The sequence below is a fragment of the Taurulus bubalis genome, assembly GCF_910589615.1.
Source record: "Taurulus bubalis genome assembly, chromosome: 2".
NCBI classification, from domain to species: Eukaryota; Metazoa; Chordata; class Actinopteri; order Perciformes; family Cottidae; genus Taurulus; species Taurulus bubalis.
Window position 1 is genome coordinate 26,000,102 of NC_136590.1, and position 26,355 is coordinate 26,026,456.

Sequence of the window (26,355 nt, forward strand, 5' to 3'; positions counted from 1 at the left end):
TTATGTATACGATATCAGATAACAGGCCTAAGTATATAATGCACGGCCCGACACTTATATACTAAAATATGTATATAGTTGTGACACATGCATAAGAATTACGCATACATATAGTACACATAACTTAACCCTGTCCATATCTCAAATATGCATTGTCTGCATAAATGGGTATTGGGGATATTTAATGAGAATTTGTGGCCTTCAGAATTGTGTGTCTTCTTCATTGAAGAGCCTCACTCAGGTTTTATGCTGTCAAAATTGTATGTTTCTGCTGGAAATGTGTGTGATCACTCGATCTGATTTGTCATTGTTGATTGATCGTTGGAGCAGAGGAAATTAAGTGTAAAATCTATTGTCTTTGAAAAGAAGGTGTATAATCTGCTGATTTAGATCAGTCTTCAGTAACAGTTCAAACAATGAAAACACTACACGCAGCCAATTATACCTATTATTGTTTACAGCAATACTCTAGTAAAAGTTTTCACACACACTTACACTTGCCAAATGATATTCATTAACAGTCCAGACCAATATTCCAATTATAATCAGAGAAACGCAACACTTACATTTTTCTGCCATGTATTGGAATCCGTGATGCATGGCTAATGGATGAATCATCAATGCATTACTAATGGATTTAAGATCCAGCTTGATTCATCACATGCATTTATTAGCCCCTTTTACCCAAGCAAAGGCTATGATGTGACAAAAGAAATTAGCATTAAAGGATTTAGAATCTATGAGCTATTGACATTTATGCATTTTATCAAACCGTGCAAATTGTGTTTGCAGGTGTTTCAGTCCTGAGGTCTCAATACATACACTACTTACTCAAGTACATAACATATTTTGCCCCCTTTCTATTGACTTGTTGAGGGGAAATGGGAAAACACAGTAAAGAGGCAGAATTTCCATGTAGAAATCTATGAAGAGGTGGAAATAACACTTTTCCATGGGCAATTAGCTCTCCTGTCATCTGTAGGAACCAGAATCAGTTCTGTGTCACATGCAAGTTATCTTTAGATCAATGGGTCCATCTTTGGCAACAGATGTCTCACCCCTCCCCATCATCCCTTCCCTTTTTTATCAGGCCCTCTTCACTTCCAAATCCACATCAAATGTTCATTGACATCAACAGAAATCAGAGCAATACATCCTGTATCAAAGGGAGATGAACCAAAGAGTTTTAGGATGAGAGAGAGAGAGAGAGAGAGAGAGAGAGAGAGAGAGAGAGAGAGAGAGAGAGAGAGAGAGAGAGAGAGGATTAAAGACCATCTTGCAATTGGATTACAGCCGCCGTGTTTGCTCTTTAGCCGTAATTTGAATCCCGATCCTGAATCTTGCGCCTTTAAAGTTGGGGAATTCATGTTTTCATGGTTAAAACAAAGCAAAGTTGACAATTGTCAAAGGTGGGGTTTGACATTTTGTTGATCCATCCATCCCAAACTATGCAGTCTTTGTGGGTCTCTAATATTTCACCCAACTTCCTCCTTTGCTCCATGCAGACAAAAGTCGTGATTCTAAAGGGAACTAAGGCATGAATCCAGTTTCATCAATTACAGAACATACACGTAACTGTATGCTTCATCCATCCGCTACAACAAAAGCTGCAATTATTTAATATTATATTTACTATATGTTTTACCAATAGTGAATCAAATGACTATGTGTAATACAAAAGTGGTAAAGAGTCCTCCATATGAGTAAACGAGCCCCTCCTTATCTCCAAAACTGTCAATCAATCTTGTCTCCAGCCGCAGCAGGTAGCTGGTTCAGCAGTCAAGCTCTGATAAACCCGATGTACACTACCTGTCCAGCACCAAAAAGCAGACAGACACAGTTAGAGACTAGCTGGAGACGAAAGTGGAAAGTGTAGCAGCTAATAAGACAGATTTTTTTTCTGAGGAGTCGGTGGAGACCAAACTTCCTCAGATGGACACACACACGACACCAATGGGATGAGAATGTTTCTCCGTGTCTGCTAAGTGGCATCATAGCATGTGGACTTATAAGGTGATAATGTATCAGGACTCCGTGTCTCAGTGCAAGCCGGCGCTATTTGAGTGCAAAGACGGCAATTTGAGGCAAAGATTTACAAAATCTGAAAGTGAAATCACAATGCTGCATTTGCCATGTGGGAGCAAATTACAGCCACCTTTCAAGCCTGAGAGTTGGATAATTACAAGATTTGGGGTGGACTGTGTCTTTAAGACAGACAGGTGTTACTGACGGACATCAGTCAAATTCATGTGTGTGTGTGTGTGTGTGTGTGTGCGTGCGTGCGTGTGTGTGTGTGTGTGTGTGTGTGTGTGTGTGTGTGTGTGTGTGTGTGTGTGTAGGTGTGTTTGGCTGTGTGGCTGCATCTTCCCTCGCTCTCCTTCGGATCCTGTGTGTGTGTGTGTGTTGTGCTGTGTGGACAGCCAAGGATGACTCCTTGATGTAAACATCTTGTTTATCATCTTTCTCCTGGCTGCGCTGTCAGATGTGATGGCAGTCAATCAGAGCGGAGAGAGACATGACGTGATGGTGGGGAGAGAGAAAAGAGAGACGACAGGAAATGAGAGAAAGAAGAAGAGAGACACATTGCTGTGTGACAGTGACGGAGTGACAAGAAAAAAGGCAAATAAAAGACGAACTGTGGAGCAGAAAAATGCAAACCATATTTGTCAGGATACCTATTATGATATAAATGTTGAACCCCTGAGGCTTTTTCTACTTATTGATTCAAATACAGAGTAGACAAAAATAAAGTAAATTCTCAAGTGGAGGTATTATCACTTCATAAGTATATTGATTCAATAAAAGTACTAATAAAATAACTTGCTTGAGTAGGAGAAGACCACTCAAGAAGTGAGTAACTTCCTTAGATTGAATTGTAACGGGTGATCACAAATGTGAAGTGCAATATGAATTGACATAACGACGCCATATCCGGAACCAGACAATTGAAAACAAATGTGCTTTTAAGCACCGTTTAATCTCTTTGAACAAATCAACAAGGGGAAAAAACAACTAATTTACTGAATCATCAAGGCGAGGATTGGAATACTCTTGGAAGTACATTTTATATTTAAAAAATGATATGGAAAGAATGGAATCTTTGCGTTATATTTCCCTCAAAGCTAAATAATGTTGATTTGGTGCACCAACAGATACACTGTAGCAGTCATCGAGCTTCGTCCTGAAAACCAGCAGCTAATAGCAGAAACCAGACCTAAATGTCTTTTGCAATATATAATATATAATTTTTATCTGAAATAAAAAAAGAGGCGGGAAGGCAAAGTATCTGTGAGTTGAAAAGAAGAAAGAGAAACAAGAAGAAAGAGAGAAAAGAAGCGATGACTAAAGTACAAAGTGTGAAGATTAAAGAATGAGAGGAAGTGTGTGTGCAAGAGTACGTGAGCAAGAATGAAAGCGCTTGAAAGGACAAAGTATAGGAGACGGGCAATACAGGAGAGAGCCAAAATAGAATAAAGGACTCATTTTTGTCAGATACAGAATGAGACAGAGAAGTGCAAGACAAAAAGAAGAAAGACACAAGAGGGATGGAGACGTAATACAAAGAAAAAGTTTGAGCTTTATTTGACGGAGAAGAAACGCCATGACGGGCGTGACAGGAATTAGGGGTTGCACAGAGGACTTTGATGACGAATATCTAATAACAGTATTTCAGCGGCGTGTGCAGCAGGATGAACTGTGATTCATCAATCACTGCTGCTTTCCTTTCAAAATCGTCATTTCAAATAATAAGACGGTGGAGAGAAAAAAAGTCCCGTCAGTGTTGCGTAGATGATTTCTTAGCGCCGCTCCAAAGCCCCTCATCATGTGATTGTCTGTGTAATTTGACAGTCAGAGTCTACAGCGATGTGAGGTTTGTTGTTGTTTTTTCTTCCCCCTTTTCATCCTCCCCGTGTTCATGCATCTTTGGTGACAAGAAGTCAATTGAGAATGAAATATGGCACAAACTATCCAATCATATCAGAAAAGTGGAGAGAGCTCGTCAGTGCATGGCTAAAATCTAATCTTACTCTAATCTCTCTCCACCCTTTGGAAATCGAGGATTCAAGCCCCATTTCGGGATATCGCGTTAACCCCCAACACACACATATACACACACACACACACACACACACACACACACACACACACACACACGTAACTGTCATATCCATCTGGGAGGTAATGCCTTGTCAACAGGATGTGTCCTTGCGTCTGACAAACATGTTTGGGAAAGTGAAATGGCAGCGTTCGTGAATTTGATAGTTCACCTTGGTTTATGTCCCGGCCAATTCAGAGCACAGATAAAAGGAATACAAATGAAACAATAAGAAGGACAGTGAATGTGGGACCTTAGGAGAGCCAGAAATAAATAAAAGAAAGAGCGATGAAAAGAATTGTGAGGTGAAATGAGATGTGGCTCACTTCCAGCACCAGCCGATAAACTCAAAGTTTGTACATCATGAAAACTTTGATCGACTCACCTGAAGTCAATCTGGGGATGTTTGTCCCACGGCTCTTCCTGTATGGACAGTGTTAGCGCCCTGCAATCTTCACTCAATATTATTGTGCTGAGATTGAAACTGCGCTGACAGACGGAAAACGCACAGAATGGAGGCTAACTTCAATATTATCCGGCATGCACACAACATTTGTATAAGGTGCAGGGAGCAATCATACATGGTGTAGTTATATTACTAAACTGAATAAAAATATAAAAAAAACAAGTGAACTGAAAGGTTCAGGACAGTGTAATCATGAGGGAGGAAGCCCTCGGCCTGCACTTCAACCTGACCACAGTGGTCTGCGCCGCGATCAGAGACTCGGTGAACGAAGCTCTTTCTCCTCTGTCTCCTTTCCTCTTCCTCTCCTTGTCTTCCTCGCCTCTCCATCTCAGCTCTTGTTTTAACTCTTGCCGTCCCTAATCTGCCCTGCCTGCTCCCCCTCTCTCACGTTCCCTCCTTATCCTCACCCTGCCCTCACTTACCCTCCACCCTCCTCTTCTTCTTGCCTCAATTACCTTGATCTCACCACTCCCACATTAATCTCTGACTCTAAACTTCACTTCACAGTCTCTCTGTTTGACCTTGTTGTTTGATTTATCAACTAGCATTAAACGACGCGGAGCCGTTATAAGCAGTTAACAAAAAACAAGCGTACAGCGACACTAAACAATCGGAACTCGGGCCCAAAAAACAAACAACACATTCCCATTAGAAATAATGGGCAGCATATTTTAATACGACAAAAGAGATCCAGACTGCTGGTAGCCTTCACCATTAACACCGTAGCACATTAGCGTTAGAATAGGTAACAAATTAAGATCCCACATCCGTGATCCTTTCTTTTCCTCTCCTTATTCTTCCCTTTCTGTCCTCTTTCATGTCACAGTCACACCTTTCTTTCCTCCCTCCCCTCTGCCCTTGTCATCCTCCACACCTTCAGCTTGCACTGATCTCAGTAATTGAGCGGATGCCGTGTCCCCGAGCAGAGTGTCCGGCTGTTCGCGGAGTCCTACGAAGGCAATCAGCCGCGCTCGCTTCAGGCCCCAGATTGCCATTTAACCTGTGATTTGCTGCGTGGCACGAACGGCAGCCCATTTCAACTCACCGTTGCATATATATATATATATATATATATATATATATATATATATATATATATATATATATTTATAGCACCAAACCTCTCTAACCGCTGTGCCCGCACGGCACAAGAAACAGTTGCAGATAATTTGAGGAATGCTCCGTCGCCAAGGACAAAGGAGTTCATCGAGAGAGGAGAAGGAGAGAGCTGTCCACTAGTTTCTCAGACTGTGCGAGTTTACCGTTGTCAAAAGCCTCCAATCAGCTCTGTTGTTATATGCAGGCGGACGATACGATATTAACCTTCGATTCCGGTTGCAGATGTGAAATGCTGCCAAGAAACTACAGAGAAAGGGTAAGAGGAGGATGTACAAAAGTAAAAATTAAATAACAAGAAGGAGGGGAAGCTGCATCGATCGCTGAGGGAAATGAGTTTGTGACAACCATAAGAGTAAAAAGTGGCAGGCCGTCAGGGCAATGCTACGCCTTCTCTGCTGGCCTAAACAGAATCACAAAGTTTTTTTTTTATTATCATTTTTTAATTAAAAGTTATATCTATTTTATCATGTAAACAAATACACTACATTTATTATAATTATTTTTCCCTATTAGCTCAGTTTTGCCGCGCCGCGATCAGCTGTTAAAACTAAACAGCAAGTGTAGGTACCAAATCCACGGCCCGCCGCTGGTAAAAGGTGAAAGCAAAGACAAAATGTAAGCAACAGAATAAGTAGTCGACAGAAAGTGGAAGAGAGTGAATATCTTGACATCAGCTCGTTAATAATGCATGGCGTTCTTGAAGTTTTGTACACATACAGATTTCAAGTTTCCCTTCTTTTTTTATGAAATAGGAAAAACTGTTTATATTACAACGTTTATATTACAACGAGACAGACATAAGAGTAAAAAAAATGGTAAAATGATTCACGGGGACGGCTGTGTAGAGGAAATGAAAAGTAATATATCCGCGGGGTGGAAATACTCCGTGGCCTGAACCCCCGCGGAGCGACCTGGGAGAAAGAGGGAGGCCTTCACACTGAATACCTCTTTTCAATTTTGTAAAAAAATGTCCTCTCTCTTCCTCCTCTTACACTATTTCTTTGTAGGGGTGACGATCCAGGTACCTCAACCTAGTGCCACAGAATTTGGTTATTTTATGGATCCTTCTTTCTCAAGTACATCCAAAGACTTCCTGTAAGGCTTTCATAGCCTCAGACTGCCAACGAAAAATCCCCAAAAATGGCTTGTCGGACATTTGAAGAACCACCAATTCTGTTTTTTCCACTTCGAAGCTCCATCCCTGAGCTTTTAGGAAACCTTTTATCATTCTCACCACGGCCTCCGTGGGACAATTTTATTTTTGCTCCCTTGTCTTAGCATAGCAATCGTAAGAAATAAAGTCTCAACCATGTTCACTTAATGTCCAGATGCAACAGTTTGAAACTGCACCGGTTCTAATTTGTTTTTATTCGCCCGCCGGTTGGCATCGGTTAACGAGAATACTAATAGGTTGTGTCGGCACTGTTGACGCGAGCACAGACGGAGAAACAAAAATAAAACAAGCTGGTCGAGTGAGTGATCGGCCCGACGCGTTCGGAGGAGAGGGGAAAGAAAACCGCTAATTAATCCAATCTAATCGAGCGCTCGTTTTCACATTTGTCCTATCGTGACAAGTGAACACAACTGGAAATCAAACAACGATGATGAGGCGTTAGATGATGTACATTTGATTAATCGCCGTGTTTCACACACTGTTATTAATGTGTGTTCAGGCTTAACCTTCTGCGGTGCAGAGAGCAAAGGGTAATGCAAAGGAGATTAATGCTTTAATTTGGAAACTTGCTCACTCTCTTAATCGGTGGCTGTTTTCTCACATCCTTCAGTGTTTGGCGGCCATTTCCCCCCCCTGTATACTGTAACCTGAGCAGCACATCCATCAGAGGGACCCCTCAGAATGGATGTTCGTGAATATTGTTCCTGAAATACTTCAATAAACTCACCTTTTGGAAGTAAATATTCAGCCAATAACAACCGCACATCGTATCGTTACAGTGGACATTTAATTGCTGTTTACCATCTGAAACGTCTCAAATCCCCCTTTAGTGGGCAGGTTGTTGTTTTCTCAGGGCTTCAGGTGCAATGCCTCTCTTGAAATCGTCTGCACCCCACTTCAGCTCCCCATCAAACGGCTGTTGGTCACAGCTAAAGTGTTTACGTTGACAAGTTGTACAGTTAGGCGCTGCTGGCCTTATGCTAAAGGTGAAATGAAGAGACAAACGTCATGCTTCAATTTTGCAGCCTTTTTTCATAAAAATGTACTTTTAAATGAAATACTGGGGAGGGGGGACTATAAATGGGAAAAGGACAGCAGAGTCTATATATTAAAAAATGAAAAGTAGGCTACACACCCTCTGGACAATATACCCAACATGCGCAGAGAGACATGCAAACGTTTTCTCAATATGTAATGCTGGAACATAACAAGTATATTTTTAATGGCCGCAATGTTGTAATATAACAATTTACTTTTGACAGTAACAATGCCCAACACAACAAAAACATATGGCAAAAAGACAGTAAAGCTTTTGGCTTGATAATTGTGAAAAAAGCTCCTCTCTCTTCCTCTTTTGTTCTTTCTCTTCTCTTATACCACACCATGCGCCAGTTGGTGCTCCATCAGAAATAGTAGTACCTTTTAGTACCTTTGGCATGAAAAATGTTCATCCTCCACCCTGACATTTTTCCTGCCAGATAACCTGACTTTGAACTCCAACATATAGGTTCTTGACATATAGTGTTATTTTACTTTGCTGAAACTAAAGTAAAGTTTCAACATTTACTATTGGAACATGCAACCAGCTACTTTACAGCAACTCCTCTCTCCCCTCCTCTCCTCATCCTCTGAGGAATTCAGGTCACTGCTTAGGCGACTTTGTTCACCTGCCAGGAGCATATTCAGAGAATGACACCAGCCGACTACAGGGGATTACATAAGAAATAAGATAGTTGGGTTCCTCCACTGTTCTTTCTCTTGCTCATGTTTTGGTTTCTGACTGTTACTTTCGCTGATGCAATTTGTTCGACTCAGTCTGTTTCACTTTGTGTTACTATTTGTACTGTTCTGTGATACGTACAACCACTTTATTTGTTAGTGTTGCCATATGCACGTTTTTAGAGATTAGTATTATAAAACCAAATTGTTGTTAATTTGCTTTCCATGAATCATTGTGTGCAATACAAGTGATGTTTTATAGCAATACACAAAGTCAAGTACGAGAATAAAGATGTTCTTCTTGGATATTTTGGATATTTTAGAGGACTGCAGCAACTATTGTGTGGCTTGTGTTTCTCAAGAGCAACAACACAGTGTTTTGAGATACCACTGACACACCTGAATGGAGAGAGACTATCATTATGGATGGGACAGCAAGCTAGCGCCTGCGGCGAGCTAGCACCTGCAGGGAGTTTTCATTTTGCCATTAATTTGCGTAAAATTGTCAAAATTCTAAATTACACAGTTGAATTCTCTGAAGTGAATTTAATGATGAAATAGCATGCAAAATTTATAAAAAGCTTACCATTGTTGGCCTGTTTCGCCACTGCTTAATCTATCTCTTAATTTGTAAAATATTTGACACAATGTAATTATCATTCATGATATTGATGAAACTTAATTTTACTAAACTTTGGTGGTGTTGCGCATTAACTTATTTCCAGTCGCTGCCACAACCAGGATCAAGTACAAGAGCGGTCTTGGTGGAGTCACTTTCCTCCCGCGTCTTGATAGTCGCCCCACTCTGACTTGATTCTTCTCCAAGGCTCGGCAGCTGAGGCTCGTGGGTGTCGTCGTATTTCAGCCATCCACCATGGCAAAATCACAGAAATACACAATTCTCAAAAACAAAGCTGAAATAATAATGACTCGAAACTATGACATTGTTGTGACATAGACTCTTGTGTCTTCATGTTGACAACAATTCAACATAATCCTACAAATGAATACATATACATAGAAATTCTCACTTGAACCCAGAACACTGGAGAAGATGATTGACTCATATACTGCATTATGTACATATAAACAGAACCTTTAAAAGCTGCTCCTCGCTCAGAACAAAAGCTCACAATGCCCAAGCTAAATAATACAGAGTGTGTGTGATATATAAATGAAAACCTTCCCTATGGAGAAAACATCACGTATTTTTTCACAACTGCTGTGGTGACAGGAAGACAGGAAGTCTACAGAGACCTCCTCTGCAGGTCTGAATCCACTGAAGCGTTTTGACACCTCCGCTGCTTCCCGTATAGATCGGCTTGTGGCTCTGAGTGTTTTTTGTCAAGATGTGAAGAGGAGTGGGCTGCTTTTTAATCCACAATTTCTAATCGTATAGAAATGTCTTAAGCCGGAACAGCATGCAGGTGGGCCCGTAGTGTCAGATCCACTCAATTTCCACCACTCCATTCATGGTGGTGGTCCTTAAAAGGTATTCTTACATGCGTTTCTTTGTGAGGACCTATTTAAGTTTTAAACATTGAGACTGGGGACATTTTTGGTGTTATTTTGGAACATATGGAACTAAATAAAAATCTGAGGATCATAACAAAGAAAACAAATTGAGTTTTTAAGACTTAGCTGTCCTACTCAAACGTTAGGTGGAAACATTACCGGTAACAGCGCTGTTCTCCCTCCCCTTCTTCCCAGGCTCGAGTCTCCCACTCGCTCCCTACTGATGGAGGCTCCTAAAGGCATCCAGATCCTGGCTGAGGCGGGAGACATCCAGGCTATCTGCAGGAACGAGCTGCGACTGGAGTCCAAAGACGGAGAGGTGAGTCAATAAGTAGCGCCAATACAAATAATAAAATTGTTCTTACCGAGTTAAAGAGTAACCAAACCCCCAAACCACGAAACAGTAATTCAAATTATGTCTATTTATTTACCTCCATTTATTTATTTGCCATCTTATCATGAATCATTCCTTTCTTTTTTTCTATTGAGCTTTTCTTATTTTGATTCAAAATATGTAAAAGGCTGCCTCTAAACTCATCCTTTAAAAACAATGTGATACTAGTCTGTCACTAAAGCTAATCACTAACAGGAAAGACATGTCCGAGTTGTAAAATAGTAAAATAAATTTCATTAAGTTGTTTATTTGATGACAAAGCTGGAAATGTGCAGCTAAATGCAGTATTCTTACTTCGAACGTACTTTCGGCCAAACCTCCCACTCTGTGTACTGACAAGTTGAGAAATTAACTTCTTAACTTCTCTTGTCCTCCGGCAACATTGGCTGATTGGGATCTATCTCGATCCAATATTTCTCCTGTCCAAACTTATTTTTTGCGAACAGCGATCCAAACAATAGTTAGCTCCCTCAGCCAACATGGACCAGCATTTAGCTTATTGGCCGGTGACAGTTTTCATGCTGGCCGTCCACCAGAATGTGTTAGAGCATCTCAGAAAAGCAGGAAAATAGAGAACAGAATTGTATTGTTTTTCCCTTCTGTTCTCTGCCCATCCTCCATTCAATCACCAATTCCGTTTTCATTGGTTCTTCCACATGCTGACTTTTTCTTTTTCATCCATCTTTTACTCTTTTCCAGCTTCCTGTCAGGTCCTGTCCTCTTTGTCCTTCCTTTGTCCCATTTTCTGTCTTCAACTTTGCTTATTTAACATCCTTTTCCCCCCTTTTAGCTGATCCACTACTCACCCTCATACTGCTTCTTTCATCTCTTCCTCCCTGCTCCTAAATTCCTCCAACCATCCCCTGATTCGTTATACACATCAGTCCTCACATTCATCACAGCCGGCTGTGCTGATAAAAGGATTTCCCACCTTAGGTTGCACCAGTCAAGTCATGTCAGATCTGTTCAAATCAGTGAGGGAGGATTAGGGAGAATAAAGTGTTTAAAAGTTTCCCACAAAAACATTTCCATACGTTGAGACGAGCTCTGATATGAGATGTACGAGGATAGAGAGACCGTTTCTGCAAGGTGCCCTTGGATTTAGTTTACTCCAATTAAAAGTAACCGCAGTAGCCACGCCCACACCTCATCGCTTCGCAGTTTTCACGGGTGTGTGGTCGAAAGTGAGGCTGTTGAACTTGTGATGGTCAATTCATATAATTATAATCACGTTCTCACACTCCATTAGTGTTGCAGATTTCCATTTGTCAAACCTCTGTCACACACACACACACACACACACACACACACACACACTGATTCCTGAAGCCAGCCATTCAGTCACATAACTGACAAATGATTACACATGCGTGTTCTCTTAAAGGATAACTTCCCCCAGTCTAACCAGAAGTGACACCATATTTTTTTCCCACACCATGCACAGTGATGTACTGTAGCTCACCCAGTGGCGGGCCGTGGATTTGGTACCTACGCATGCTGTTTAGTTTAACAGCTGATGGACCGATTCACAAAGCCACTTCAACCACGAGCAGACGCCCCCACCAAGCAACGCGTAATAACGCAGCGCTTCTCGGTCAGACGCCTCCAACCTCGCCTCGCCGATGTTGTGCATCCTGACTGACCCACCTGACCAGCCCAACCCCGTAAAAACAGCACCATAGACACATCAACACAACGCCACTGCAGATGAAAAAACACAAAAAGGAACAGGAACACCTTAGGTGTGCAATGAGGAAATAAGTTAATAAGGAAAAAATATTATAATTAGGACTGGGCACGTTATCGCGTTATAAATTGCCGTGTTAAGGCATTCATTATTTTATCATGACGTTAACTGCATTATTATTTTTTTTGCATTGGGAGGGGCTTTACATTACACAGCATTGACGCAGCGCATTGACAGCGCGTGTGACCCTCCAGACGCTCCGTCTTCAGGAGAAAACACAAGTTGTATGACTACACAAGTGACTCTCACTGAGACTACTGGACATCCTGTAACAGTTATCTCAGAGTCACAGTTTGTAACGTACCCCTCCGACAGATGGTCTTTAAAGACCGTAGCTTTAGCCGTTAAAAGGCGCACTATGCTACTTCCGTTTCAATCCCGTTTCTCACCTTCAAAATAAAAGCACCTTATCTCAAAACAGGAAACCAGATACATTTTCCTTACGGCAGACTAAAAACATGCAACAAAAACAACCAAATTGATTGACAAACTGTTTCTAACTTTAGAACACATTGAGTTACTTACACAGTTCATTATATTGTGGGTGCTGCTTCACATGTTTTGACTGTTTCAGATTTTTTTTTTTACATTACTGTTTGAACATGGACAAAAGAAGGACTGGCTGTTTATGTTGTTCCCTGATAAAAGACAAATGTTTATTGTGGTACCTGTTCATAAAAAAAAAGAAAACTGTTGTATATACTGTTGTTAACTTGCTGTTGCTCCAGAGTGCCTGTTATATTATTCTGATAACATTACCTTAAAATAAAAGCGCGCAATACACTAGTTTTTACTTCATTATTGCATTTGGCGCATAATGCAATTAATTGCAATTAATCTCAGAAAAATAATGCGATTAATCAGTTAAATTGTTTTCAACTTTGCCCAGCCCTAATTATAATACATGTAGTGTATTTGTGAAAAACAATTACATTATAAAATAGATATAACTTTTAATTATGAAAAAAAAATAAAGAAACTAATAAAAACATTAAATGTTTAGGGCAGCAGAGAAGGCTTAGCAGGCCCTGACAGCCCACCACTGAGCGCACCTACATACACTCAGCTGTAGGGTTTGGTTCACTACATAGACACCAGTGCAGCAATTGTTTTCCCAAATGTAGTGTGGACATTAAGGCTGGTTTACACTGGAGGCCTTTCAGAATCAGAATCAGAATCAGAAACCGTTTATTGCCAGGAATGTTTGCACAGACGAGGAATTTAGTTGGGCGAAAGGTGCATACATTAGACATTAGACATTAGACGAGACAAACAACAATCAACGACAGCAACAGTGCAAAAAGTCTAAATAAGATAAGGATAAAGTGCTCAGACAACAGATAACATTAATGTAAGTGTATGTTAAAGTGACTTGTGTGTTTAAGTTAAAGTTTGGTTGGTTTCAACCAAAGAAGCAACCTCTGGTTCTGAAAAGTGTCGTAAACTTGCATTATTTCTAATGGCCAACAGGAAGACTCTGGTGGCAAAAGAAGTCTGATTTTATAAAAGTCTATGAGAAACTGACTTCACTTCTCACTTGATTTCTTACCTGAGTAAATATTGTAAACATGCGTCTATGGTCTAAATAGCTTGTTTCAAGTCTTTGTCAATGCAACATGATTTTCACTTAGAGTAAAATAGATGCTGAAGCAGGGTTTGCTCGTCTGGTCTGGGAAATCAAATGGGTTCAAAACGGTAGTCCACAAACCAATTGGTCATGGTGACTGCGTTCGCTTTACAGTCTATGTTTCAGCCACGTTTTTAGTCTTCCGTCTCATTCGAACAGGTACCTTTCTATTTCCATCAATACAGCTCTCAGCAGGCTCCATAAGGGCTCTTGTTGCTCTTGCGTTGAGACAAACACACTTTGTGATTATGTATTGGACTCCGGGCACTGCAAGAACGTGGGTGACCAACACTCAGTGCTGTGACTGAACGCATCCGTGTAGACAGTGATGGAGGACCGCAGCTGCTGCTCTGTTAAGGTGCTGCTTTTACTTACACAGACATTGTGTAGGTATTGAGTTAGCTTCTATTATTCTTTTACCACAAGGTTGTGCACAGAGTACAATGCAGATGCAAAGTGCAGCGTGGACTTATATCACCATCGTGCGCAAAGTAGGAAGGTCCTGTGAAATTAGAAAGTGAAAACGAGAACAAAAATCTGTTTAAACTATTGTTTTTTTATCAGTGAAAATATATATGAGTCTTGCCTTTACGTGCCTATGTACTTTTGTCCTTCACTACAAACAAGCACGCTTCAGCTTTCCACACACATGAAATTATCTATCCACACACTTACGCACAGGTCCTACCAGTCTCTCACACTGTCTGCCCCTCGTGGTGAAAGATTTGTTCAACAGCAGCTGTCGGATGTAGTCAGCTGAGACTCTGCTTTAAAAGTGTTCCAGGTCATTTGATGGTGATGCCTCCCAAAGGCGCCTGGTAATGGCTCCTTTACCTTTTTTTATGGCTGGAGAGCTCCTCCTCTCCTTGGCCATTGAGACACCAGTTCTGTACGAGCCCCTGGAGGCCTGTAGGGAGGAAGGGAGGAGAAGGCAGATAGATGAGATTCATGCGGCAGTGGTTTGTGTCTGTGCAGAGGGAGAAGGGCAGTTTGTTCCAATCAATGTGGGGTTGAAGGGAGTAAAATGAGTGGATGAGTAGCTGTGTGCGAGTATGTGTGTTCGTGGCGGTGTGGCAGAATTAATTTTTCTGGTATTTTGCTCTCTTTTTATTCCTCGGGAGAAAAGAGGAATGGCCCGGGAGTCGGCAGACAGTTATGTTATGCTCAGCTTTTAGCAGGACATGGTTTTCAGGTTTACCCCTGTCTTTGTCAACAATTCATGCTTAATTTGCAAAAGACAGATCTGACAATGCACAGCTGGTTTCTAGTGTGTGAGTGTCCTGACATGAATCCCAGTACATTGAGACTTTTCCAGGCTTTAAGAGACTTCCTTTTACCCTTTACCTACATCTTGTCTCCTGCCTCAGGGATTCAAACTGATGATTTGTATTGGTGACAATCCCGCTTCCCTCTCCTCTCGGCTACCATTACCTCAATCCATAAGCTATTTGTCTATAGAGGTGTAGAGGTGATGCCACACAGATGCATTGTGGGTGACTTTTCTAATGGATATCATTCTGCCACACTGTGTGCTTCAAATTCCACACACAACCTTCATCATTCACTGCACTCACTCAGCTATTCTGTCACTGTGCAATGAATGTCTAAAAGAGTTGGAATACGCTGTAAATATGGATTGATAAATCTCTTATCCATACGATTTGATGTCAGGGAAATTGGATAGATTCAGCAATCAAGTTCATATCAAGACCACTTAATTTGTGCAAGTCCAATCCTGTGAGGTAGAACTTCTGAAAAGAAGAACAAAAGCTAAGCTATGGAGAGCGGGTGAAGAGATTTGCTCTGAGAGCAATTACAATGAAGAGACTAGAGGAGACACATTATTAAGCGGAAGTGATCCAAGGTAAAGATGAAATGGAAAAAGATAGGTGTTTAGCCTATAAAGAAATATAATGATTGACTATTCTAGTCTGAATGAATCCTGACTGTAAAAAGGTCAAGCATACTGTACATTATGTCGGGTTGCGATATGAACAGGTAAAGGCAGGATATGCAGATGCAGACATTTATTGAGGAGAGGTGATTTCAGGGAATTTGAAGATGTGTTAAGATGTAACTGGTTTTCTGCCAGAAATTACACATCTTGACTATCGACAGAACAGCCCTGTCCTGCTGGCCTCAGTCCAAACTCCTTAATTCACCATCAGCCAACAAGAAACTACTTAACTTAGACATCTCCTTTAAACAGCAAGTAGATAACATGGCCAAAGTCACAATCATTCCAAACTTCAACCTAATACATCAGGCTTTCGGAATCCATTATAACTGAACTTCAAGATGTGTTACTTGGGGGTGGGGGAAAGAAAATGATTTTAAAGTTGATGAATCTTGGATGCTGCAAGGTGACTTAGGAAAGAGCTAAGTATTTCTCACTGCAGGACTGGGATCATACGGAGCTCTTGGAGTTATTGACTCTCATCCCGACTGCTTCTCACTCACAGTGCTTGCTGAAGGTCATGGTCTGGTGGAGATGCAATTATCAGGTCTTCAAACCGGACACCCTCCTCTCTCCAGCTGCACCTTGAGATCATGTCCATGGAAATGACAAACAGAATGCCGGTGACAAGGGACAACCCTGGCAAAGGCCAACACCCACTGGAAAGGTGTTTGATTTTCTCTCGCTTTGGTTTTACAGAAGGACCAGATGGCTTGCAGCAACAACCCTCTCCCCTATATTTCAGAAGTACCCCCTTGACCAGGGTGATGGTCTAAAGCCATGACTCCTTCAACAGCCCTGTAAGGTTAAAGAGCTGGTCCGCTGGTCCACTGTTCACGGCCAGGATGGAATCCACATTACTCCTTCTGGGTCTGGGGTTTGACATATTCCTGAGGAATCTGATTGGTATCAGGAATCTCATTCAGCCTCACCCTCACTGACTACCTCAGCGACTTCTGCCAGGGATATGGATGATTCTTTCTATGAGTCTTCAAACTCTACCTTTCAGTCTTCAAACCGAAATTCCTTCTCCATAGTTTCCCCGAACTCCCCTGGGTTTTTGCTTTGGTGACCGCTGCAACTGCAGCCGGTACCTGCCTGCTGTTTCTGGAGACCCTCTACAGCTTGACAACCTCCTTCCTAGGTTGCCGCCATGACAGGCTCCAACAACCTTCCGAGCACAAATCCTAGCAGGCACTACCACAATGGAGGTTTTGAACGTGGCCCACTTGTAATTCCATGTCCTAACCTTCCCCTCGGATGCCCGAAAAATTCTTCCGGAGGTGGGAGTAGAAGACGATCGCAGACAGGGGCCTCAGTCAGACATTCCCAATCAATGCGCCTTACACTCTTAGGTTTAGCAGTTCTGTCTAGCCATTCCCCGCGCCATTTATTCCACCTAACCATCAGGTGGTTATCCAAGACATCCCCCCACACAGATCTGATGATCTAAATCTGGGAGCTGAATTTTTAAACCACATTTGCTATTACCACCAGTAAATATGGTGTCGACAAATCAAGGACTGAGATCAAGGACTGAAATCTTAATGATTGTCAACGTATAACAAGATAACAAATGAAACACACAAGACATTTTCAATTCTTGGGACCCTCTGAAAATGTGCATCTATAGTCTTTCACATGTTTTTCTTTCTCATTGACTTTGAATGCTATTCAATACCACCAAAATCTGCCTATTTCTCCCTCCTCTTCCTATTTGTCCCGCTGGAGTTCTGCTTATTTTGTTTCCCTCCTGTTTCCAATTTTACCAGTTTTCTCTCCCTCTACACCAGATCTCTTTGGATGCTCGGAGGATTCGTCTGATGCGGCTGCCTGAAGGGAAGGCCTCCACCAGCTCCTCATCCTCTGGGAATAGGCAGACTGTCTACGAGGTTTGCGTTTGTCCCAACGGGAGGCTTTTCCTGTCCCAGGCCGGCACTGGATCCACCTGCCAGATCAGCAACAATGTCTGCCTTTAGGACTGATAGCTACGAATATAAGTAAATACACCAATATCCTGAAAGAAAAACGGGCGAAAACAGACAGATGTACACATATTGCCTGCCTCCAGGATCGATAAACAGCAAACACTCCATACAAAGACTGCCTGAGGGAAATATCAACAATCTGTACCTTTACAGACACTAATGTATACACATTGCAATTACACACACAGACTGATGTTTAGGCTAAACCAATATGTTTAACAGGCCAATACTGAAAATGTTGGATTGAAGCTGCTGACAGCTGGTCTTTTGTGCCAATATTTCAATGCTAAAAGATATTTGCTCCCTTAATTTTCTACGTTTCAGAGTGGAAAACCTTTGAAATCAGCATTTAGAGCATCGCAGGACACTACAACTCTTCAGTGTGTCATTCACATGTCTCGAAGCTCTTTATACATGCGACACTGCAGCAGTTATTAGGCTTTTAAACTAAATCACATGAATAAAAGAAGAAAAAAAAAGAACAAAAAGGTTTCATTGAAGGTTTTCACAACGTTTTTATACAACTGAGGTCATATTTGGAATATACATAGGACACTGACTGGCTGTTTAATAAAAGGCCACTAATGGTAAAATACCGGTCCTACCCTAACAGTCATACATGGCACCGCTATTTATTTATAGCGTACACACAAACGGCAAATGCACACACTAGCTTACAGACATGCATTCACACAGTATACATGTGGTGTACGCTGTGTAAACACACACTGACACTCTTTGCTCGTAGGAGCCTCCTGGTAGAAACTGAGAGGAACGGCTCTAGAGAAGAGACACTGGTCTGTTCCCTTTCTCCCTCAAGCGCATTTCAGTATGGGAATTACTAGGGTGATCACCTACAGGCACCACCAACTCCCCCTCCCCTTCATTCTTCTTGCCCTTTTTACTCATTTTCTCTTTTTTGTTCTGATGGTTATCCCAGCTGAGATAACTGAAGGGTTTATACGTTTCCTCTTGTTCATAAGGCATTTTAAAGCCCTATAGGTATTCTATGAGCACGTAATCGCAACTATTCAGGATATAAGATGGTGTAATGAACATGAAGACATGTCATGGATGTATTATAAGAACTAGATACCAAAATGCACCCATTCGTTTGTTCAGCCACACAAGCAAAAAAGGTTTCCAGTTCACCGGCCTGCTCGGCCATTAGCCTTTACTTTGGGATGATGTCACTGATGTTTAAATCACTTTCCTACACTCTTTGAAAGTTTTACCAATATAACACCTTCATGGATTTAAGTTGCACAGTGGCCCTGGAGTGACACCAGTTCCAGCTCTTTTAATACATCCACTGGACTTGGACATTTTTTGAAGGTAGACCTTTTATGAACAGCCATTTCAGTCTGAACACATACCCGTTCCAGAAGTGTATGTGCTGTATCTGTGTAAAAGCATTACGTTCTGTGAGTATGCCAATGTGACAATACATAAAACAACCTTTGGATTTTGAGGAAAAAAACAAAATTATGGATAAGAGCAGAACAGTGGGGTATTTCCAATTGAACTTATACATTATTGGGTCAAAGTTGATTCCACTTGTTCTTTGTTGAGGCCTAAATCAGCATAGCAGTGAATGTGTTTATCAGTAAATGAGCCCACAACATATTCCATTTGGTCTTTGTTACAATCTGTTCAAAGTGTGACATGGCAAACTGTGACTGTTCACGTCATATCACACTCACCCAACTGGGATAAACCACTCAAATTAGCTTCCCAGTGCTAGCAGCAGTTAATTCATGGGAATTATGGGAACATCTATTTCACTAACTTTGATTTTGACATTTCAACATGTTGTGGCAGAGAGGTGTCGCCAAGTTCTTACACTTCTTGTGATATGATGTGAACACGGCACAAGTTTTGCCGTACGAACCACTCAACAACCACTGTTCAGTTTTACATTTTTTTAATTTGATGTAATCTTTTGATTTTAATCTGAATAGAAAGCTGTTTTGATTTCCCATGATGACTGTCAGAGTTCTGTTCTGCACAGAACATATGTCATAAATGTTCAATGTAAACTACTTTAACCTCGGCGGTGGTCACCCTACGTGTTTCTTGCACTGGGACGTTTTTACAAGGGACAAACAAACTAATGCGAGCCACTCTGTTGAAAGAGGGGAACTGTGCCTGTGCCTTATGTCCATGCACTTGTGGCAAGAAGAAGCACATCACACAGACTTTATTTGGCATCAACAAATACATAATCTCTGATCTCGGTTCCCAATCACCAATCTCTCCCTTTGTGTGAATGCAAAGACCTTCAACCACATCTGACTGCAGCGACCCCTGCTGCCAGCACCTGACTCTGCAAAAGGATGAGGTTTTTTTCATGTTCTATTTACCCTTTTAGCTTGTTTGGGATGACGCACTTCTTATTTAGCTTTTTTTCATCTTATATTCTGTGTGAAGACATGTGTGTATTCTGTTAATGATTGAAGTGACAAACGTATGATCCTGTGGAGTTTAACACAGATTACAGCACTGTTTTCTGATTTTCACTTCTTATTGCAGACTACTTGGCCGAAAGCATCTGCTTTCTCCAACATGTTGAGATCTTTATGTCTTTACACACTGAACAGGTTCAGATGATAAAAGCATGTATGAACTCTTTTCCTATGATTTAGGTAGAGACCACTTTGTCAAGACCACTTCAATCTTGTTTCATATGTATATGCAATGCCGAGCTCTATTCAAACCCCATCATAATTATCATTAATAGTACATCTATAGTGTAGTTTTTAAACATTGGAAGTAGATGTAAAAAAAAAAGTGTCTGTCATTAGATATTTTGCAGAGTTCTTGTCTGGCCGTGGAGTTGAATTTGCAACTGCCAAGATGGAAACATTTCTAATTAACATATCTGCAAAGTTGTACAGTTTATCAACAATACAAATAGAATAGGAGTAGAACAGAAACTTAACTGTTTTCCTAAGTCATTTCTGCTGGTTGTTGTGGTAAAAAGAACACACGTAAGTACCTAAATTGGGCCGGGAGTAGCGCAAATGCAGCTCTGGGCGAATGGCTGGCTACTTAGCCAGGTAGCTTGTATGTTTCCTGAGCGCTGGGGAGTGAGACGGAGGCACTTTAGGACCCAGCAGCCCATTATTTGGCGCATTTACTGTAACCACTATAGCATTGAAGAATGTTGGAATCAGCAACGAGACAGGTGACTTCTAGCTTGCTAATCATGCTTTAACGCTACACTGGAAACAGAAAATTAGCCGAACAAAGTTATCACTTATCTGTCCATAGCAATGTGCTTTCTTACTCTGTGACGTGTGTGGATGAAGCATTAAGTTGTTCAGTTGTACTCTTTTAGTCTGCCTCTTCGTAACATTACTCCTCCACTGCTCGTTTTAGTCATTAATTACAAATGTGATTGCCGTAAAAATTAAAAAAACAGAACTTTCACCCAGGAGGTCGCTGTAACAAACATTGTACATTTCTGCAAGCGTGATGCAGAAACGTACAATGGCATTTCTTTTCTGCCGACAGGGTTGTTTTTTAATACAATAACTTGTAGCGTGTGAAGACGTAAAGATCTTTGGCGACAACAGCCTCGAGAAACTAGACCTTTTGACACAGTGCCTTGTGGTAACTCCTTAACACAATTATAGTACACTGCATTTATTCATATATTATGTTGTTTAAGGTGTCACATCCTTTTTAAGAGTCAGGTGAATCCACCTTCTCGCTGTCTCTCAGCTTTTCTGTTGCTGCGTATTAAAGGACTTTCAGAAATATTTCACAACAAGTCGAACCTATCTGATATTTTTTTTAAATAAATGTACACAAGAGAAATACAATTTTTGTACGGCTGTATTTGTAAATAATGTATACATAACCGCGTTGGTTAAACAATATGCGCCGACGAAAGACAAACTCTGCTCTTTTGCGAAGAGGAAATCCTTTTTTATAATGTACTTCACTATGTGTTTTATAGTAAAAGGTCAGACAAATAAGGTTAAAGGATTTATTGAGTTAGCATGTACAGCAATGTATACAATGTTCACCTGTGGAGAACAAGCTGGTTTTGTTTTTAAGCCTTCTCCTTCCTGTACTTGCCTCTCCCGCTGAGCTCAGATGTTTCACACAGACACAAACCTGCTCTCTTTTTGTTTTGTTGTTCTGTTGGGCCCCAGGTCTTTGCATTCTCTGTGTGTGTGTGTGTGTGTGTGTGTGTGTGTGTAAATTTGTGTTACTACAAGTGAGCTTTCGTTTATTTCTTATGCTCCACAGAACGTGTTGAATGAATCTCAGAAAAGCAAACACAGAAACCAAAAGTAGAGAGAAGCAGAGAAGGAAATGATGCACAGAGTTGCAACTATGGGAATAATGCAGAAACAAAAATATATTTACAAAAATCAGATCGTAAACTATATTACTAATTAACTATATTATCAATCAGACTACATGCATTTCTTAGGAGTGCACAATGCACACATTTTGGAGTGTAAGTAACCGAAAGGTGATCCGATGATTGTTTTGATCAGACATGACCCAGTGGATTATATTGCCGATCAATAAATAATATCCACCCAGATCACATTCTGTGATGCAGCCCCTTGTGTGTTCACGCTCTGTACTTTCTTCCTAACATCCATCCTGAAAATTTGCATTTTTCTTCATTCTTCAGTTTGAAACTGTTGTTCGTTTTCAAGGATGCCAAAATAAAAGGCGTTGTTCAAATTGACTGCAGTAGTCATTGGATCCTCGCTGACAAGAAAGAAAGAAGACGAAAGACGGAATTCTATCTACAGAACAAAAACCTTCTTTGTGACCTCTCTCTTTTTTTTCAACTATATCTAAATTTAATTAGACATGGCAATACAATGATCATCTTGTTAGCATCCAACAACTTCCCTGAAGCTTTGACGATGTGCTAATAGTTTGCTGACACGTTAAACCACATATTGACCAGCTAGCTTCTTTTTAAAGAACTTTCTAGTGAGCTTGAATGGATACATTGAGGTTGTTGTGTTTACAATGATATACAGATGGTCCTTCACCAAGTTGACATTTCTGTAGTTTTTACAGGAGAGTGACACATATTAAAGCAGTCAAAATCCCTCTTACTTATATTCCTACTTACTTAAAAGACAGTGATATCTCAAAAACTGAAGTGTAAAGACGAGTGGGACAAGCTGGTAGTTCAACAGGCTGATTCTCGTGGTCTTGTCTTTACCTGCTGCTCTGAATACTGCAATGCTGACACACAGAACAAGACACGGCATTGAAGTCAATCATTAGAAAGTCAAAACACAACTTTTTCTTCTTTTTTTTAACGCTGGTTTCAGGCCACTTGAGAAAAATGTGACTTGACGGCGTCTAATCCTTAACGAAACAGGAAGTCATCTGCTTGCCTCGGGCTGAACAAGAATGGACTAAATTTATTTTTTCATCTGCCGTGCAAACATTTACAGTGTTCAGGGTGAATATAGGACAGCGGAGATGACACAGAGTTATGAAGACGCCCGTTTTGAACTTCAACGTCGTATTTAATTGCGTCTGTGTTTCATTTCTAACCGATTTACGACACAAGGCCGTAGCTACATTGTACTGATGATGGTCATGTCCTATCCTCTTTGCATTCTCGGGAGTTTACAACCAGGTGTTCATGTCCGCAAATCAATTTAACAGAAAATATAACGTAACAATTAACTGAAAAACTGAACAATTACATTTGAGACTTTATTTCTGTGTTCTGGACCTGATACGACAACAACGCTTCACAAAGTCACACAAGTATCATTTTGGAATCGTTATTTTCAATTCCAAAATCAAACTTGTTGCTCTAAAAATATCATCATATTTATTTGTTTCTCATTTTCAGCAGTTTGTGAGTGCATCAGTTTTCAAATGTTTCATTTTGGAGATAAAAGTGAAACCCATGTAAAAAATAATGCACCATTATAGTTTATGCCATTTCTTTACATATACATACGTCATCATGATCATATCGTTGATGATCCATACAGAATCTGGGACATTGAAGAGAGATACTGGATTTACTCCAGCCAAAATGTCATAAAATGTCTCTTCACTGGTATTTATCTGCCGTTTCCTGATTCGCCAGGTTTCCACATTTCTGGAGCTATATCGTTCTGATGGCACATGGGTAATCACATTTCGAGAGAGTTCTGATGCCTTTCTTTGTCTCTTGAACCAGCAGACCCTGGAGCTTTTTGGTCAGGTGTTAATGAAGCTTTTTTATTCCTGAGAAAATAGTCTGAACTGTCTCTTTGTGTTTCTCACGAAGGAAAAATGCAGACGGTTATTCAAGTCCAGGCCTTGATTCAAAGCTGCTATTGCCCCCAAGATGCCAACGGTTGTCGCAGAAACCGTCCCGTTACTTAAAGTTGAATATTCAATCCCTGAAAACAGACAAATGGGTCAGTTTAAAGCTGCTGTCGAGCAACTGTCCACATTTGCACAGCATAAAATAAACTTCCTTCAGCGTGTTTTCGTTTGATAGTTTTTTATCTGACCCCCGCGCTGAGCCATGGCAGAGTTCAGTCTGGGTCGTGCCTCCTTTCTTGTTTGTCGTGTTATCAGCCGACTGAACCGGTGCCACCCCAGATTAAGGCGCCCTACTTGCTTTCTTCAGCCTATGATGGCGGGGCCAGACTCCAGAGAGAGTGTTTGATGTGTGTTTCAGAGCAGCTGGAGGCCCGGAGTGTGGGCTTTCAGCGGGTTGGCTCATTAGCCAAGCTTCGCTGAGCAGCGGCTAACCTCAATCTTCAGATTCACTGCGAAAAGTATTCGTAGCGTGGCATTAAAGTTTTTGTCCAATTTGCAGATATTTTAGAAACCACTGATCTGTATCAGAGCAAGACTGGCAACAAGTCACATTGGAATGCTCTCTGCCTTCTATTTCTTTATCTAACAATAACTATCAAAGGATGAAAGTTAGCGGGATTAGCGGCTTCCCCATCAATCACGCATTCGATATGCCAACTTAACTCTGTTATCAGGGTTTTGATCTCTTTTTTTTTCTTCGCTCAACAGCTCTCTTTCTTTGTCGTTTTAGCCACACTGATGGCTAACTGAGGACGTTTCAAAGTCAAACTTTATTCACAGAATGGCAAAGATTTCACATGGTTTTCACAAGCCATTTTTTTCCCTTTTTAAAACGAGGAAAGGAAGAAAAAAGCTTCTTCTGATTTGTCATACAAAGAGCCACTCTCTTGATTACTTTACTCTTGGATTATTGGAATAAGAAGCCTACAAAGATAAAAGTGAGTGATTGACCGGGCTTCTGTCTGTCTCATGCCTCAGCTGAAAGGAGAAAGAGAAAGGCTTTTCATTTCACTTTTTTATTTTTATTTTATTCACATTTTTATTTAATGTTACCTAAATGCCTACTTGAACTATGAATATGGAAAATGTTTGAACATCTAGAAGAATGTGGCCCATTGTTGGATCAGTGAGGCTGGTTTATTTGTCGAGCATGTCTCCACAGAGAGGTGATTTCACCTGGTTAAATATCAACATCACCTGTGTTGTTTGAGTCTGGTGCTGTTTAAAGTTGCCATGCCGAACAGGAACAGGGCCCTGTTTCTCGTACCTGGCTTACTGAGTTAGCGGGCTAATTGTCAGGATAAGATGACGTATGTCAGGCTTTCTCAGTTTCTCGAAGCAAGCTTAGATAAATCACCATAGCAACACAGCCAAAAATGTAAACCTGCTCCCGGGCAGGCTTACTGAAATTCACTGGATAAGCTGGACACTCCCACGGACAAAAAAGGCAGCTCCCTTCCTCATTGATGAAGGAGCAATATTAGTTATATTAGTTTCATAGGGAGAGAGTTCTTCCAGATCGCCAAGATTCATCCTTTACATCATCATGACTTCCTGTACGCGGCGATATAGATTTTGCTGACAAGAAATAATTTATTTACGAGAGCTTCTCGAGCCGCGGACATTGATCACCAGGCGCAGCCAATTGCCGCTGCATGCCGCGCTGTTCTTAAGTTTATTTAGCTCTTAAGAAATGTATGGATGTGTTAAAGCATTCATAATTATATGACAGTGTTATTAGTACACCATGCATATCATTATTGTAGAACATGATTAAGGTGATCATGATAAGAATAGAGAATCACACACAATTTGTTTTCACTGCTTCAATTGATTGAATTTCTGATTATGAATAATACATATATACTGATCCTCCCATACACATATTCAAACTCCTAGTTATATAGTAATCTACACATACATGTATATACACATATATAGTACATGATACATACGCGCATACAGTACATATATCCTCAAAAGTATATATTTAGTCGTAAATATAATCTGATTGATTTGGGTGATGAAGCACTTCAAATTTGTCGATACATTTTCCCAACACTGACGCATTTAACTTGTCGGATATATTTGGACGCTTATCTCTGGCAGCGGGGGGCGATGTTAAAGTTGCGTTCACGGCAACAATGTTGCAAAAACGTTGGAATATTCGCAACGTTTTTGCTGTGAATGACTACGGTATTGACTTCCTCATATGCCTTCATGATCATCTCC

At 40.8% G+C, this 26,355-nt stretch overlaps 1 protein-coding gene across 1 annotated transcript in view; it reads left to right on the plus strand.

Moving 5' to 3' along the window:
- The window catches only part of sgcd (sarcoglycan, delta (dystrophin-associated glycoprotein)), a 121,055-nt gene extending 102,388 nt beyond the window's left edge, over nucleotides 1-18,667 (plus strand). Inside the window, exons 7-8 of the mRNA XM_079214550.1 lie at nucleotides 10,285-10,408; nucleotides 17,608-18,667. Coding sequence (XP_079070676.1) covers nucleotides 10,285-10,408; nucleotides 17,608-17,793 — 310 coding nt within the window. The 3' untranslated portion in view covers nucleotides 17,794-18,667. The remainder of the gene's footprint in view (nucleotides 1-10,284; nucleotides 10,409-17,607) is intronic.
- Nucleotides 18,668-26,355: the final 7,688 nt, after the last annotated feature.